Consider the following 18,711-nt stretch of genomic DNA (forward strand, 5'->3'; position numbering starts at 1 on the left):
CTGTACTGCTATCACAAGTCGCCTCATTTCTCAACGACTGTATGATAATGAACACATCTCACTGAGTCAATGGTGTGACGGTGTTTCTTTCTTGTGATTGGCTGAAGAGATGATACGCAACCGCTGGTGTCATCTGATTTGACACGCTACTGGCCAATCATCGCATGCTGGGGGCGGTGCTTAGACCACCTGGGCAAGTTCCTAAACAGCGTGCAATATAGGCTATAGATGACAAATAGTGTAGGCAAGTGGGGAAAGTGCGCGCACAGGGAATACGAGAAATCGCATTTAATAGCAGTTTATCAGACAGTGTTAATGCATGTGGTTTTATGCTCGTCCGCTGAGAATACAAATAAAAAGCGTCTGTTAAGTCAAAAGCCAGCCACAAGCTCCATGCGTTTTTAAATTGCATTGTAATTAGGCGATTCGTGCTTTAAAAAGCTGTCGGAATGGATCCGTTGTTATATTTGGGTGGGTTAGTTGTCTTGTTTTTGGTATGGATTAAGGTGAAGGGCTTGGAGTACGTGATAGTACACCAGAGATGGATCTTCGTTTGCCTCTTTCTGCTCCCCTTATCCGTCATCTTTGATGTGTACTATTACCTGCGCGCGTGGATCATCTTCAAGATGTGCTCAGCGCCCAAGCAGCACGACCAGCGAGTCAGAGATATTCAGAGACAGGTACCTGCAAAACTTCTAGCAGAATGCTTTTATGTTACATACTTTCTTGAATAACTTATTATTTAATACACTTTAGTATTGCCAAAGGTCCCTTCAAGTATATCTTTGAATATAGTCTTTGGTATTGATGATAATTCATTATGCATACGAGTTAGAAATACATGTAATATTAATGAACATGCATGAAAAAAAAAAAAAAAAAAAACATTAAATGTGCAAACGGCTTGATCTATAAAATGTAGGCGGTGCCTCTTCAAAGAAATTCTGATAAAAAATAAAAATAATTGATGGTACAAAGGTAGCTGGCAGCCTCTGCAAGTTATGGGGTAGGTGAAAGAAGGGGCGTGGCGAAAAGTTACTGACACGCCCCCTACCATGACAGGTGCATCAGTGTGGTTATTGTTTTAACTAAAACAATTACAATTGTTTTCGGTAATTTTATTATGGTTTGGATGAATCTGTGTTAAAAAAATATGAATGTATAAATTTGATGAGACCTCGATGCAATCTGGTTTTAATAAAATGTGACCATTTAAATTTTTCAGGTGCGAGAATGGAAAAAAGAGGGAGGGAAGAAACATATGTGCACAGGTCGTCCAGGATGGCTGACTGTATCTCTCAGGGTGGGAAAATACAAGAAGACGCACAAGAACATCATGATTAACATGATGGACATTCTGGAGGTGGACACAGAACGGCAGGTGGCTGTTTCCAGATATTATTTTTTTAAATCTCTTCTCCTCATTTAAAGTTAAAGGAATAGTTCACCAGAAATGCACATTTGCTGAACATTTTCTCACTCAGGCCATCCGAGATGTAGATGAGTTTGTTTCTTTATGTGAACAGATTTGGAGAAATGTAGCATTACATCACTTGCTCAGCAATGGATCCTCTGCAGTGAATGGGTGCCGTCAGAATGAGAGTCCAAATAGCTGATAGAAACATACAATGCAAAGTGAGGAAATGTACAATTATCATAAACAACAAATCAAACTTTTGTTATTTTTTCCAGGTGGTACGTGTGGAACCCTTAGCTAACATGGGTCAGGTGACTGCTCTGCTCAACTCTATTGGCTGGACCCTGCCTGTGCTGCCTGAACTCGACGACCTCACAGTTGGTAGGTTTTACAAGAGAAACGAATAAACAAGTATTTAATTATTCCTGCATCATTCACTGGATGTTTTGTCCAAAACAACTTACTTTGCATTTGAGGAAGTGGCTCCGTGGTACATTTTCTGTAAGATAGTAAATCTGAATATTAACTTACTATTTCAATTATTGTAAAATTTGCAGGTGAAAGTATGTGAACCTTTGGACATTCTATGGATTCCTGCATAATTTCAGTAACACACATACACATAAAGGGTTCACATATATTTTTTTTCTTCTGCATCTGTGTGTTAAGCATAGGTATGCTTGTTTGTTACCAAGTCTCAGATTACAGCAAACTCTTATTTATGTGGCGTCTAGATGCATTTGAACATTTTCTATTCAGCACACAGTAACACTTCTCTCCATTTCTATAAAGACTGTAAGTCATCTCTGACATGTATAATCTCTCCCTTTCTTTCCGCATGCACCACAAGGGATTTGTTTAATGTCTCTGAGCACTTGCAGATATTCGCTTTCTTTAAATGGAGCATAACATTCTCTCCTGATCAATATTATATGCTGTGTGTGGTGCATCAGAGGCTGCTTGTAATTAGGTTATGGATGAGCATTGTCCCTGTTTCAGTAAAACAGATTAGATTAGGGCGGATACGGGTCCTATTGCTGAAAGTGTTTATAGATCTCAGAAAAGAGTGCTCATCAGTGGAGAAATGTTTTACACGGACTCTCCTTCAAATTCATTTGTAATTCTGTAGAGACACAGTACTTAGTAATAAGACATTGGAAAGGTGTGTTGTGTTTGTGAAGTGTTGAAAGATAGGAGATATTTCTGGCCACATGTATTGATTCCTATATCTTTGATAATGTAAGCACTGTTTGAAAGCGATCGTTTTAAACAAAACCATTCCTAAAAGCAGTTTAGAATGCGTCTATAATCAAAGGTCAGTTATTTGGACTTTTGACCTTTGGCTTTTATCGCTCAGTTGGCACTTATCTCTAATAAGATTGACTGTTTTGGTTTTTGACAATTCCATTTTATCGCTCATTTGCCTTATTTTTTTTTTTTTTTTTTTTTTTTTTTAAGCTTAAAAATAAAGCAAAAAAAAAAATTCTTGTGGAGAACTATTTAAGATTATTGTGTTTTATTAATGTAATGGGTAAACATAGAGAAGATATTTTAGTCTATTAAAAATGTTACTCATATTAGCAGATCCCAAGTGACCCCAACTACAAAATATGGATATTTTTAAAGAAATATGTCCCATATTTTGGTAGTAAAATCTGCACTAAGTGTTAACATGTTGTTTATAGTTATTTGTTTTGAGCTGAGCGGGAATAATATATGAATATATAGTTCATGGTTCAATATACTATACAGTTACAAAGTTAAGTGTGTGTGTGTGTGTTTTTATTTATAGATACTAATACTGTGCCATTGAATACTATTACACACACACAAAAAGAAAGAATTTGAAACAAATACTGTTTTGTTAAATGTTCCACACCACAACTTTTTCATCATTTGATGATAATAAGAAATGTTTCTTGACTAGTAGATCAGCATATTAGAATGATTTCTGAAGGATCATGTGACACTGAAGATTGGAGTAATGATGCTGAAAATTCAGCTTTGCCATCATAGGAATAAATTATATTTTAAAATTAGTGCTATCAAACAATAATCACGATTAATCGCATCCAAAATAAAAGTTTTTGTTTAGATAATATACGAGTGTGTACTGTGTATATTTATTACGTATATAGAAATACAAACACATGCTTGCATATATTTAAGAAAAATATACGATTAATCGCATCCAAAATAAAAGTTTTATATATAATATAAAATATAATATATATATATAGAGAGAGACATATATAAATTTAGACTATATGTGTGTGTATTTATATATACATAAAAATAAACATACTGTGCTGTGAAAAAGTTTTTTTGCCCCCATCCTGTTATATTATATATATATTTTTTTTATTTTAGTAAATACAAAATGCACTTCTGAAATAATTATTTCATTTATTAAGGGAAAAAAGCTGTCCAAACCTGCCTGGCACTAAGTGAAAAAGTAATTGCCCCCTAAATCTAAAAACTGCCACTTTGCACTCTTCTGTTTCAGATATTCTTTTAATCAGCACATCGCCACATTTTGGACTCTGGTTTTCAGAAGCATGCCACATGGAGTTTTTAAGGTGAATGCCACAGCATACTCAATCTGATTAAGTCCGGACTTTGACTTGGCCACTCCAAAACCTTAATTTTGTTTTTCTTGCTGGTGTGTTTGGGATCATTGTCCTGCTGCATAACTCAAGTGCACTTGAGCTTAAGGTCACAAACTGATGGCTGGATATTCTCCTTCAGGATTTTCTGATAGATTGCAGAATTCATGGTTCCATCTTTTATGGCAAGTCATCCAGGTCCTGAACCTGCAAAGCAGCCCCAGACCATCACACTACCTCCACCATGTTTGACTGTTGCTATGATGTTCTTTTTATGAAATGCTGTGTTGGTTTTATGCCAGAAGTAATGGGACACACACCTTCCAAAAAGTTTTGTCTCATCAGTCCACAGAATATTTGCCCAAAAGTCTTGGGTATAATCAATATATTTTTTGGCAAATGTGAGCGGAGGCTTTGTGCTCTTTTTGGTCAGCAATGGCTTTTGCCTTGGACCTCTCCCATGGATGCTGTTTTTCATGAACACTGACCTTAATTGAGGCAAGTGAGGCCTGCAGTTCTTTCGATGTTGTTCTGGGTTCTTTTATGACCTCCTGGATGAGTCGTCGTTGCGCTCTTGGAGTAATTTTGGTAGACTGGCCCTTCCTGGGTAGGTTCACCACTGTTTCAAGTTTTCTCCATTTGTAGATAATGGTTCTGACTGTGGTTCGCTGGAGTCCCAAAGCCTGCGCTCTTGGAGTAATTTTGGTAGACTGGCCTTTATAATCATTTAGCAGACGCTTTTTTATCCAAAGCGACTTACAGACAGTGATACACAACGGTGTACAAGTGCTCAAGTCTCAGTTAGTCAACTATTTTGTTTCTCATCTGTTCCTGAATTTCTTTAGATCGCGGCATGATGTGTTGCTCTTTAAGCATGCTTCACTTTGTCAAACAGGTTCTATTTAAAGGGATCCTATTATGCTCTTTTACAAGGTCTTGATTTTGTCTTGATTTGTGTTTTGGTGGTGTACTAGAACAGGCTCTCACACTAGGTTGTTTGAAAAACATTATTTTTACATATTTTACATTATTACAACACGTCTCTCCTCAGTCTGGCATGAACGGCTCGAATAGTTCCTGTATCAAATGAGGCCCGCCTTCTGAAATACGAAATGTGCTGTGATCGGTTAGCTGGGCCAGTGTGCGCTGTGATCGGTTAGCTGGGCCAGTGTGCGCTGTGATCGGTTAGCTGGGCCAGTGTGCGCTGTGATCGGTTAGCTGGGCCAGTGTGCGCTGTGATCGGTTAGCTGGGCCAGTGTGCGCTGTGATCGGTTAGCTGGGCCAGTGTGCGCTGTGATCGGTTAGCTGGGCCAGTGTGCGCTGTGATCGGTTAGCTGGGCCAGTTTGCGCTGTGATCGGTTAGCTGGGCCAGTTTGCGCTGTGATCGGTTAGCTGGGCCAGTGTGCGCTGTGATCGGTTAGCTGGGCCAGTGTGCGCTGTGATCGGTTAGCTGGGCCAGTTTGCGCTGTGATCGGTTAGCTGGGCCAGTTTGCGCTGTGATCGGTTAGCTGGGCCAGTGTGCGCTGTGATCGGTTAGCTGGGCCAGTGTGCGCTGTGATCGGTTAGCTGGGCCAGTGTGCTCTGTGATCGGTTAGCTGGGCCAGTGTGCGCTGTGATCGGTTAGCTGGGCCAGTGTGCGCTGTGATCGGTTAGCTGGGCCAGTGTGCTCTGTGATCGGTTAGCTGGGCCTAAGCTGGGCCAGTGTGTGCTGTGATTGGTTAGCTGGGCCAGTGTGTGCTGTGATTGGCAGCACCCCGCGCCTGGTACAGAAATCTCATGCCTCTTACTATATCCACCTGCCAGCTTCAGTGTAAATATTGCGTCAAAATCAAATCAATTTGAGTGCGATTTAAACCTGGATGATTGTAACCACTCTAAGCTTGTCTGTCTTGGGAAAGCTAGCGTGTCTCCGACATAGTGATAACACGTTGCCACGTTGCCTTCTCTAGTGCAGCTCAACCAGGTCTCGTCCCATTCCTCGATATTTATGATATCACAAATCCCGAAAAATATGCGTTGTAGTCCAAACGAGTCATTCGTTGTAGTTTTTGAAAAGTGATTTCTGAAATAAAATATCTCCTTTTGAATTGGACTTCGAACTTTTGTAACTTTGCAGATCTTTTTTATGCTCAAAAAGCAACATTAAAGTGAAAAAGCATAATAGCACCCCTTTAATTGATTTCTTGATTCATCAGGTGTGGCAGTAATCAGGTCTGGGTGTGGCTAGTGAAATTTAAATCAGCTTTCTAAAATAATGTGGTTAATCACAGTTCTTTCATGATTTAACAGGAGGGGGCAATTCATTTTTCACATAGGGCCGGGTAGGTTTGGACAGCTTTTTTCCCTTAATAAATGAAATCATCATTTAAAAATGGCATTTTGTATTTACTTGGATTATCTTTGTGTAATATTAACATTTGTTTGATGATCTGAATCTTTTAAGTTTGACATATGCAAAAAAAAAAAAAAAAAAAACAGAAACGGCAATAACCTTTTCACAGCAATGTAGTTTGTAAACAAAAACTTTTATTTTGGATGCAATTAATCACGATTAATCGTTTGACGGCACCATTTAAAATGCACTAAAATAGAAAACAGTTCATTTAAATATTAATGTTTATTAGATAAAAGTTAATATGAATTGTAATATATAATTTTCAAAAACATTTTTTTTAAAAAAACCTTTAAACAGTAGTATAATATTAAAAGTAATATCGAATATTTCATTCAGTTATATTATAAAGGCATTTTTGGTCATTTACTGTGATGGAGGTCTTCCCCATCAAGAAACTGTTTATCATAAATGTCTCATGTTGTGTTCAGGTGGGCTGGTCATGGGAACAGGCATTGAGTCTTCATCTCACATCTATGGCCTGTTTCAGCACATCTGTGTGGCTTTTGAGCTGGTGTTGGCTGATGGTAGTCTGGTCCGCTGCACTGAGGTGAGGGCGTCGTTACAGATGATGTCAAACAAATAAAGACATGTTAAAACAAATGTTTTCAAATTTGCTCACAGAAAGAAAACTCTGACCTCTTCTATGCCGTTCCCTGGTCCTGCGGTACTCTGGGGTTCCTGGTTGCGGCAGAGATCCGAATAATCCCAGCTCGCAAATGGGTAAAGCTTTGCTACGAACCTGTACGTGGCCTAGATGCTATCTGCAAGAAGTTTGCAGAGGAATCAGCCAATAAGGAGAACCAGTTTGTGGAGGGACTGCAGTACTCTCGGGACGAGGCTGTGATTATGACGGGCACCATGACAGATCATGCAGAGCCTGACAAGGTGATAATGAATATCTGTAATGCAAATCTGATTGCTTTACTATTTCTTTGGCCCAGTTGCTACTAGTTGGGCCATTGAGGTGCCAACGTTTCCAGTAGCACTTGTGCATGTTTATCTACAATTGAATACCACTGTGTTATCATAGTGTTTCATTTTGTCTCTGTTTTTCTCTGTCTCTTAGACTAACTGTATAGGTTACTATTTCAAGCCGTGGTTCTTTCGACATGTGGAGGGTTTCCTGAAGCAGAACCGTGTTGCAGTGGAGTACATTCCTCTCCGGCACTATTACCACAGACACACCCGCAGCATCTTCTGGGAATTACAAGTAAATTACTCTGGAAAATTTCACTCAACAACACAAATGATGCTGGTTATTTTCTTCATTTTTTTATTTTATGTATTTGTATTTTGTTTTTTTTTTTTTTTTTTAAGAAATGACAGACACTCTGATTTTCAGTGGCTGTATAGTGTCATATTTCAAAAATGTTCACATAGTTGTTTAGAGAATCACATTAACTTGATTTACAGCAATTATTCTTTTTACACAACATACACAACCATTTAAAAGTTTGTGGTTATATGATTTTTTTATTGTTTCTAAAAGTCTCTTATGCTCACCAGGGCTGTGTTTATTTTTTTTATTTTATTTTCAAAAATACAGTAATTTTGTGAAATGTTACAGTTTAAATTTACACTTTTTTTTCTTTAATTTAGTATATTTTAAAGCATGGTATGTTCCTGTTTTTAATATTTTTCTTTTATTTAGGATTCTTCAAAGAGTAGAAAGTTCAACAGAGCAGCATTTATTTGAAACAGAAATCCTTTGAAACATTATAAATGGCTTTACTGTCACTTTTTTTTATAAATTTAACAAACTTCTGAATGGTAGTGTATCTTATTGTTTTATAATTTAAATCCAAAAAACAAACTTCTGTTTTGAAATGTTTTGCCTAAATATATGTTTTTCTCTAATAAGTGTCATTTGGTTTTTGTTTTATATAATGGAATGACTTTTTATTTATTTATTTTTTATTTTTTTTTAAATAAAGCTCAAATGTCTAAATCATTTTTTTTGGGACCGCTCTACCTTTACATATATTATCATTTTTGCAAAATTTTCATAATTGTCTTTATTATTCCTTTATCCATTTTAGTTTCCAACGAGTATCCCATAATACAACCATTTTATTTATTCTAGTCCACTGTAAACCACTGTTTAGTATTCGATTATGATCTCCACAGTTATGCTAACATTTTGCTGTATGATTAGTGTTGTATTATAATTGGATCTCTAGGGATTGTATCTTATATTATTAATATCAGACTCTTATTGAGAAAGCCTGTTACAAGTTTTAACTTTCAATTTGGCTTTTGGTTTGTGGTGTACACTTAAAGTGTATCAAGACTTTGAGACACTTAGTCAGAAATGCACGTCCTCCTTTATGGTTCCATTAGCTATAGCATTTTTCACTTGTCCCATAATGCATAGTTATAGTGAAGACTATTATCCTTCTCTTCCATCATAATCAAGCCAAGTTTCTCTCTCTCTCTCTCTCTCTCTCTCTCTCTCAACCCTTCTCTTTCACTCTCAAACATACTCAGTTTCAGCATACACAGTTTTGATGCATTATATCCACTAAAGCCATCCATTAGCTACAGGAAGTGTGCAATGTCTGTTGAGAGGCAGGACTAGTCTAATATTATTCATAATAAATTATGCAGCTAAAGCTAAAGATGGACAAGGTCAGAAGGAGTGTCTTTGACTGTAAAACATGACTTTTCTGAACATGAACATATACTTCCTTTAATTACTGAACATATTGATTGGTCATTTCTTTTCTGTCATCTTTTTCTATATCTTGTTCTCCTTATCCATTTCATATTATTTTACATCCATCATTCCTTGTCTGTTTTTCAGGACATCATTCCATTTGGGAATAATCCATTGTTCAGGTATGTGTTTGGCTGGATGGTTCCTCCAAAGATCTCTCTACTGAAGCTGACTCAGGGAGAGACCATCCGCAAACTATACGAGCAGCACCACGTGGTGCAGGACATGCTGGTCCCTATGAAGCACATCAAGAGTGCCATCCTACGCTTCCACGAGGACATACATGTGAGACATCCAAACACACACAGATATACACACCTTAGCCGAGAACTGATAGCTAATACCATAAATTTATACAGTTTTGTTTACGTTTTTTATTTTTAAAGTGCCCCATTATGGATTTTTGAAAATTACCTTTCATGCAGTGTGTAACACAGCTCTAAGTGAATGAAAACATCCTGCAAAATTTTAAATCTGAAAGTGCACCATGTATAAAGTTATTGTCTCTTAAAAGAAAGATTTGACTCTGAATCATTGTAACAAGTCGTTTTTAAAACGAATCCCAAGCCGTTTCATGTTGACGTCAACATGAAACATTAGCATATTGCCCGGCCACTTGTTGGTCTTTTCGAGTTGGTCAGAACGAAAACGCAAATTCATTCTTTGCCACTAGGTGCTGCTTTTGGAGCTGTAAAAATAGCGGTTTCCCCAGTAACGCTGTACACAAAGTAGCACTGCGCTCACAAAGCTGCTTTATCAGGCATTGCAGGCATTATAAAATGAAAATGAGACCAATCGGACCGATCACTGCAGATTAGCATCATGCAAAGGAGGGGTTTAGAAAAATGAATCATTAAGCGAATCGTTTGGGAATCGTTGAGCAAGTAAGGTAAAAATAAAGGCATATTATAAGACAATGAAAGTGTTTTTTGAGCTTGCATGCATGTCAACTTTTTGTTGGGGACTCTCAAAACCAAAATATGAACCTTTCATTACCCATAATAGGGGCACTTTAAAAATATATTAATGCATTTCTTAATTATAATTAAATGTTACATTATTATTTCAAACCATACTAAAGCTTCAGTAAGGAGTTGTATATTAATTTCAAGTGAAAGCAGGCATCAAAATGTCTTTTACTGTAGAACAAAATGTGTCGGTCTGTTCCAGTAATGTTCACCACAGACCTTATTTTGCTCAGAAATCGACAGCTGCTATTCTGAAAACCCATTAGAAATTCTTGGGGGAACGCATGACTTGAAAAGCTAACTCTCTTCCAGGTTTTATGACTACAAACTGAGCAGCTCTAGAGCAGCCAAATCAGAACAATGTCTATATATTACCAGTATATCAGTATTACCAATATATCAAACATTAAAAATTTGAAAGTATTGGTTTTATTCAGCAAGGATGCATTAAATTGATCAAAAGTGGCAGAAAAGACATTATCTTACAATTTTTTTTTATTTCAAATAATTTCTCTTCTTTTGAACTTTCTATTCAAGATCCTGACAAAATGTAACAGTTTCTACAAAAAAATATGAAGCAGTACAATTGTTTTTAACAACAGTAATAAGAAGAAAAAAATGTTTCTTGAGCTGCAAATCAGCATTTTAGAATGAAGCGTCTTGTGACAATGAATACTGGAGTAATTCAGCTTTGAATAAATGACATATTTAAATCTATTAAAATAGAAAATCGTTATTTTTAATTGTAATTATATTTCACAATATTGCTGTTTAAAAAAAGTGATTGGATGTACACTGTAGTGCATAGATTTGTTGATGGTTATGTGTGTGCTGTAGGTGTATCCTCTGTGGCTTTGTCCCTTCGTGCTGCCCAACCAGCCAGGAATGGTGCATCCGAAAGGAGATGAAGATGAACTGTATGTTGATATCGGAGCGTACGGGGAGCCCAAAGTCAAACACTTTGAGGCCAGATCCTCCACACGGCAGCTGGAGAAGTTTGTCAGAGACGTACATGGGTCAGTTATGACTTCTCATCTTTCCATTGTTTAATAGAACCGCATAAGTTCAAAAACCTGTTTATAAAATTCAATAAAATGATCTGTGAAAAAGTAATACTGGAGGGTATCGTATAACACAAGTCCTTCCTTCCATTTCTAGATTCCAGATGCTGTATGCTGATGTATATATGGAACGACAAGAATTCTGGGAAATGTTCGATGGCACATTGTATCATAAACTCAGAAAGCAACTCAACTGTGAAGATGCATTTCCAGAAGTCTATGACAAAATCTGCAAGAACGCGAGACACTGAATCCAAACAAACAGTAGAACAGCTGAAAAAAAAAACATACTTCCCTTTTGTTGAAGTAAATGAACACATTGGGCAAATATTCATATTTCATGAAGGAGCACCAGCTAAACTTTCAACCCCCTTGTCATATATCTATGTTTAAGACAAAAGGCCCTTATTATTCCTAAGGTTTAATACATGCTTAGATTCATTAAAACACAATATATAATACTTAACAGACAGTTTGTGTACATTCAAATGTGAATAAATAAACTATAAATGAAACTATTTTAGAGTACTTTGCATAATAATCTGTTAAGCATTATATATAATTGATTTAATTTTTTAATAAAAGAGTCACCAATGATTATTTAAAAAAAACAACAATATTTGGCGAGATATTCTCTATTTTCCTACATTGTGAATGTTGCCTCCCTCAACAGTCATTTATTTTTGAGGTGTATTCAAAGGGATATTTTATCTACTAAAATCATTAGGGCACTTCTTAAATAAGCAAGGCACAATTTGGGAATGTATTTGGGAATCTTTAGACCCATAAAGTACCAAGTTTTATTAGAAAGCCCAGTATTTGTGATAATTATGGATTTACTTTTGTCATTAGTACAGTTACTGTTATTGTTGGTTACATAGATTAGGTTATTTTAGGTCTATGAACAAAACAATAACTATACTGTATTTGTGGCCTTCAGAATGTGTTTTTGCCCTTTTATACTGTGTTCACAATATATTTGTATTTTCACTGTACTGAAAGTGTATGGATGTCTTACAATTAGCAGTCTCAACATACCCATTAAAATTAATAATTTAACTCTACAGATTGCTGTGCTGTCTCTTACAGTGAATTTGGCTTTGATCATATTCAGTGAACCTCTAATAATGGAGCTTTTGGAAAGTTTTCCTGCTTTTTGTGGTGGTGCTTAATGTGTATTGGTTGGGTTGAGTGGATTTATGGCAGAGGAACATACATTATGGAAAACAAACACCCGTCTGCTCCAGATAAACAATAAGGGCTCCCAGTCTCTCCCTGTAACGTGATGCTGTCACATTATGATAACACCTTGTTCAGCAGTCATCTCCTTGTCATATTAATTGACATCCTTACTTCAAGAGAACATTTTTCTCTTTTTGGGTTTCTCTTTTTGGCAACATTATTAATATCCCCTAAAAACTAAACCATACAAATTTTATATATATATATAAAATTTCCTCCGCTGCAGGGGCCCCTCAAGCGCAGCAATGTCTCACTCTAGTGACTGCTACATTCATATCATTTCTTTCTGGTGCCTGTGAAATTGACAGCTTTCTTCTGCATAAGAAGAAACTTGATATTTTGTAGGAACATGAGCATGTCATTAGTATTAGCACTTACATAGGTTAGTATTTTAGGTCTAAAAAAACATGTTTGTTGCCCTTCCAGAGGCACAAGCAAATTATTTCATAAAATGAAATTTGTTTCTCTAGGTTACTGTACTGTAGGTTCCTTCAGTTTGACGGGCTAGAGATGTCTGTTTTGTGCCCCCTAAGCTTCTCCATAGACAACATAGAGATTTGTGTATCACAGATAATATACAAAGTTTTCTTTTCTATTACGCTACACATTTACAAACCCACTCACAAATGTTTGCTTGAAGTTCCTAGTGATTTTAGGAATCACTGATGTTGTTCTCCTTTGGTTGCACATAGTAATTGCTGCAATCTTATGCCCTGAACAATTGTTCATCAAAGCAGTGAGACAATAGTGAAGAAAGCTCCCAAGAGAATTAGCCTGTCCTTTGCTCGTTCACACCCATTAAATACCAACCACTGACATGTTGAGCACTAATTAATCCACGAGTTTGAACATGCCATATAAAGCCACAGTGAGAGTGGATGCTGTGATTATTTTCTGGGAATATTTACAGTCAGCTATAATTAAGAACTTTATCAGTTAACTGGTCCTTTGTTGTGGTGAACAGCTGCTGACATATCAGATGTTTTGCACAAAAATTATTCAAATATTTGTCAAAAAAATAATCAAGTGTTTTCATTATTGTAATACCACTACTAGTTGTAGTAATAGTATGTGTCAGTCAAAAGATTTTGAACAGTAAGATTTTTAATGTTTTTTAAATAAGTCTCTTCTTCATTTATTTGATCCAAAATACACCAAGAAGCAATAATATTGTGAAATATTTTTACTATTTAAAAGAACTGCTTTATATTTTAATATATTTTAAAATGTCATTTATTTCTATGATTTCAACGTTTTAGTTTTAGCATCATTTCTTCAGTCATGATCCTTCAGAAATTGCTTTAATTTTCTGATTTGCAGCTCATTTATTATTATTGTTATTATTATTATTATTATTATGTTGAAAACAGCTGAGTAGACTTTTAGGTTTCTTTGATGAATAGACAGTTCAAAAGAACAGCATTTATCTGAAATAGAAATCTTTTGTAACATTATAAACATCTTTATCGTCACTTTTGAAAGGTATAGTGTATATTAATGTTACAAAAGCTTTTTATTTCAGATAAATGCTGACCTTTGGATCTTTCTATTCATCAAAGAATCTTGAAAAAAGAAAAGTACTCAGCTGTTTTAAATATTGATAATAATAATAATAATAATAATAATAATAATAATAATAATAATAATAAAAGTTTCTTAAACAGCAAATCAGCATATTAGAATATTTTCTGAAGGATCATGCGACACTGAAGATTAATAATGCTGAAAATTCAGCTTTGTGTCACAGAAATAAATTATAGTGTGAAATATATTCAAATAGAAAACAGTTATTTTAAATTGTAAAAATACTTCACAGTATTACTGAGTTTGCTGTATTTTTAGAAAAAGTAGAACTAAACAATTTTTATATAAAAATTGGGACGCAGGTAAAAAGTGTCTTTTTCTTGGTAAAATTATGGAATTTCATAACATAGGCTATACTTTAGTTCTTCTACTTTATATTATTGTCACTGATTTTGCTAATTCACACCCTTTATGCTCTGTATCTAATGAGTATAAATATTGCAGGTTCAGTTAAGAAGTGTTAGGATTAGGTTATATGCATTGCATTTATAAATAGCAGCTGTATATAAAACAATAAATTAGTTTTGTTCCCCATTTGAAAAGTTAAACGGTTCAACGTGTGTGTGTGTGTGTGTGTGTGTGTGTGTGCATGTTTGTAAATGTACAAGAAACAAATTTTCATTCAACAGTAATTACCGTAATCAAGAAAACCTATCTACACACAGCACGCCCACCAGTGTTTAAAACCACGCCCACCAACAAATGCGACAACATACGCAAACCACGCCCACCCAACCACTCCGCCCGCTTTGAATGCCGAGTGCGCATAAACCAAACCCCGCCCACCGTTCCCAGAGTTACTACGCCTGCACACCGGTTCCTCCTTTGTCGTACATTTATGGTGTTGCTGCTGGCCGTGACGCGCAGCCTGCCATCGACGTTTTACACAGTCACGGGTGATCGTACGGTAAGTAGATCTACATCATGGAGACAGCATGTAGCAGTAATGATATCCAGTCTTTCATAACCCAGGTGTAGCTTTCACACGACGCAACAGAAATGACGTGCTACGAGAGCTTGTCTGTCTCTACTGGAAGTTGGTGCCAATTCAAATAGAAAAGACTTTTCCTCCGTTGTTGAGTTGCTGTGCTTAACCGGAAGCTTTGGAGGTTTGGACACCATGGCTGTATCTGAACTAGTGAGCTGCCTACATAGACAGCGCGTGCGTACTCAGAATGAGCCATAGATGCAGTCTAATGTAGGCAGCGTAGTATGTTTCGAGACACAGCCCACACATTCTGGCGTTAGTAGTGAATCAGAGTAGTTCGCTTACGATTCTTAAAGTGACAGTTCACCCAAAAATGTGTTATTATATTATATTATATTATATTATATTATTTTAACCCTCCTGTCTTGTATGACTTTATTTCTAATGTGGAGCACAGAAAATGTTAGTTAGACTGACAGTCACTGTTATATTTCACTTTCTTGGCACATTTTTCCATACAATGGAAGTGACAGGGGTCAGGGTTGCCAAGGTTTTACTCATTACGTAAATTGTATTTGACTGAGATGCTTGCACTGAAATATTACACCCATTTTATATATTAGACCAAATTTGTTGTACAGAAGGTGCACTGGTCATAAATCGCTTAACTTTTTTTTTTAAGACTGTTTTTTTTTTATTATTACTTCTAGCCTATATAGTGATTATGTTTATATTTTGATTTGTGTAATGCATATCTTGTTTATATTTTGATTTGTGTAATGCATATCAATGAATGTAAAATATATATTTTTTAGTTTAGGAGCTAGTTCTTACTCAGGTTTGTCTTGGTTGCATTATTGGTTTGGAACATGATTGTGACAGATTAAAAAAAAATACTTTTCAATAGGAGTATTCTCCATTTGTCTTGTGCCTGTTATGATTTATATTAGGTGGAAGCTCTTATTTAAGGAGGTTTGTTCCATTATGGTATGCCCTGTTAGTCATGTGGGTGAAAGGTGATTGCCTCTACCTCTTTTGTTTATAAGGCAGGGTTTGTTTTGTACTGTGCATCACATCAAGTACATAACTTCTAAGTCTTACATAAATCTTGTGTGATTTAAGAACAATAAGGCTGATGTCATTTTTGTGTCACACCTTTAAACAGCATAGTGTCAGGGAGTGAGGGAGGTGAAAGACGATAGTGTGCCTGTGACAATGTCTACAGACCGAGAGCCTCCCGTCACTGCCAAACTCCTTCACCTCATGTTTATCTCCACCTTCTGGGGAATGCAGATATGGGTCACCTTCATAGCAGGTAGGTGTGGTCACTGTTTTTCTTTGCATTTCACTGGTGATAGATCATTAATAGAATGATTGTAGTGTAGGTTACCTCAAATCTTTTGCATTTTTATGGTGAATTTGAATATTTTATAGATTTGGTTTGTTTATTTATTTTTTTTATAAACTTTTTTTTTTTAAGTTTAGGTTTTACTTTAAAGTCCATTTTAATGTTTTAATAATGTTTAATCATGGCTTGAAGTATACACGTTTTTAGATGCATTGACTAACATACTAAAGCACATGTAAATTTCTTCATGATAATTTGAACTGTTTTACATTTAAAGTGCATATATTAATTGTACTAAATTGCAACTTCATCAATACAAATTTGAAATTACAAATATATTTAAGTATGACACACATTTCAACAGAATTGACAATAAAGTATATTTTAGTTTAACAAATGCTTGTCAGACTCATAAATGCACTCTAAAGTTCAGCTAATTACATTTAATATAAATTGAAACTGATGCATTTATTTAATTGTAATGACATGCAGTTAAATGTCTGAGAATATTAGTTTTAGTAAAGTATATTCTTTTAAAGTATTTTATTTCTTAAAGTTTGCTAAAGTGTACTTCTTTTTCACAAGGATAGTTTATATGTGAAACTACTATAATGTGTAATGATATCCAAAGTCCTTTAAGGTTAACTTAATTTTTTTCTTTCTTTTTTTTCAGGCTTTGTAATGGACAACAATCTAAACCGACACACGTTTGGCTTCATCCAGAGCCGGCTCTTCCCGTTTTACCTGCATATCGGCTCAGCCTGCGCTTTCTTCAACCTCGCCATCTTTGCCATGTACCATCCTAGTAACATGCTGGATGACAAAGAGGCCTTCCAGGTATTCAGAACATACTGTATTGTTCCCAGATATGGTGGAAAGATCCAAAAATTACGAACGACCATCATGTCATTCCAAATCGCTATTTTAAAAAATTTGGACTTGAGCGGTCCATATGACTTGAGCAGTTTATAAAATCTTCTGAAGTCATATGATAGTTTTCGGGTGAGAGACATCCCTAAACAACTTCCCTTCAGCTTTATGTGAGCTGACAACCAGTGTGAATGAATCTTTGAATCAGTGGGTTGAACTGATTTTTTAATCATATTAAAAAAAAAAGACTTTATGAATTGAGCATCTCTACTTCTCTTATGAATGCACAAATTTTGAAGAAGTAGTTCATGCAAAAAATTTAAATTTGCTAAATATTTTACTCACCCTCTAGCCATCCAAGATGTAGATGAGTTTGTTACTTCATCTTAAACAGATTTGAAGAAATGTGAAAGTGATGTGACATACAGCCAAGAATGGTGACCCATACTCAGAATTCGTGCTCTGCATTTAACCCATCCAAAGTGCACACACACACAGCAGTGAACACACACACACACCGTGAACACACACCTGGAGCAGTGGGCAGCCATTTATGCTGTGGTGCCCAGGGAGCGGTTAGAGGTTCGGTGCCTTGCTCAAGGGCACCTCAGTCGTGGTATTGCTGGCCTGAGACTCGAACCCACAACCTTAGGGTTAGGAGTCAAACTCTCTAACCACTAGGCCACGACTTCCCCTTTGGTCTTAGATTTGATCGCTTGATCTTCAGAGGATTTTTTGCAATGAATGGGTGCCGTCAGAATGAGAGTCCAAACAGCTGATAAAAACATAATAATCCACAAATAATCCACCAGTCCAATCTATCAAATAAAGTTCATCAATATGTTTTTAACTTTAAACCCTTGCTTGTAAGCTCCAGTCCACATTAATTATAATTGCATGGAAAAATGTAACCAACAGATTCATCAAATTAGTTTTTTTTTTTTTTTTGTTAAATGGGGGAAAGAAAGCCATACAGTTTTGAAACAACACAAGAGTAAAAAGAGTATGACTTTTGGACGAACTAACGTTTTCACCTTTATGTAAGGTAACAGACTTTCTGTTTTTTTTTTTTTTTTTTTTTTTTTGATATTTATTTTTTTTTTTTGTTTTGTTTTGGTGTGGGTGAATTGAATGTGGTTTGGTTTGGTGAGATGGGATATGATGTCATGGATGAATTTGATCTGATTGAGCAGGCCTGTGGATTGGGTCAGGACATCGGACTCTCGTCCAATCGGGAAGCGTACGCCAAGCTCTGTGAGACAGACCCCAAGTATAAAAAGCTGAGTGGTCGGCTGTGGCTGTATCACCTGCTGTCCTCACTTTGTAACCTCTGCTGTATCGTATGTAATGGATACAGCTTATATTACCTGGCAGAAAACCTCACCACACTCTGATCACCTTACTGCAACATACTGGAGTTATGCTCCCACAATGCAATGCAAACCTGTGGTTAACGTCTGTGTGACTCTGGCAGCGATGACTTGCTCTCAGGTACTGGATTACCTCCTGACAAATCTGGTTATTATTATTATGGATTGTTTTCAATCTTTGTTGTGCTAGTTTTAGTTTAGACATA

General features: G+C 36.1%; 2 protein-coding genes across 2 annotated transcripts; both read left to right on the plus strand.

The window, feature by feature from the left end:
• The first annotated feature begins 202 nt into the window (after positions 1–202).
• LOC109056147 (delta(24)-sterol reductase-like) lies at positions 203–12,227 on the plus strand. The gene is made up of 9 exons (XM_042746668.1): positions 203–680; positions 1,226–1,381; positions 1,693–1,798; positions 6,847–6,965; positions 7,040–7,303; positions 7,485–7,628; positions 9,222–9,419; positions 10,940–11,118; positions 11,261–12,227. Exons 1-9 carry the CDS (start codon positions 450–452, stop codon positions 11,412–11,414), a joined length of 1,551 nt encoding a protein of 516 aa, XP_042602602.1. The 5' UTR covers positions 203–449; the 3' UTR covers positions 11,415–12,227.
• Positions 12,228–14,761: 2,534 nt separating this feature from the next.
• On the plus strand, positions 14,762–17,534 carry LOC109099314 (transmembrane protein 205-like). The gene is made up of 3 exons (XM_042746747.1): positions 14,762–14,896; positions 16,083–16,232; positions 16,939–17,534. Exons 2-3 carry the CDS (start codon positions 16,133–16,135, stop codon positions 17,235–17,237), a joined length of 399 nt encoding a protein of 132 aa, XP_042602681.1. The 5' UTR covers positions 14,762–14,896; positions 16,083–16,132; the 3' UTR covers positions 17,238–17,534.
• The last annotated feature ends 1,177 nt before the right edge of the window (positions 17,535–18,711 follow it).

Source organism: Cyprinus carpio, chromosome B20 (assembly GCF_018340385.1).
Source record: "Cyprinus carpio isolate SPL01 chromosome B20, ASM1834038v1, whole genome shotgun sequence".
In the NCBI taxonomy this organism is placed as follows: domain Eukaryota; kingdom Metazoa; phylum Chordata; class Actinopteri; order Cypriniformes; family Cyprinidae; genus Cyprinus; species Cyprinus carpio.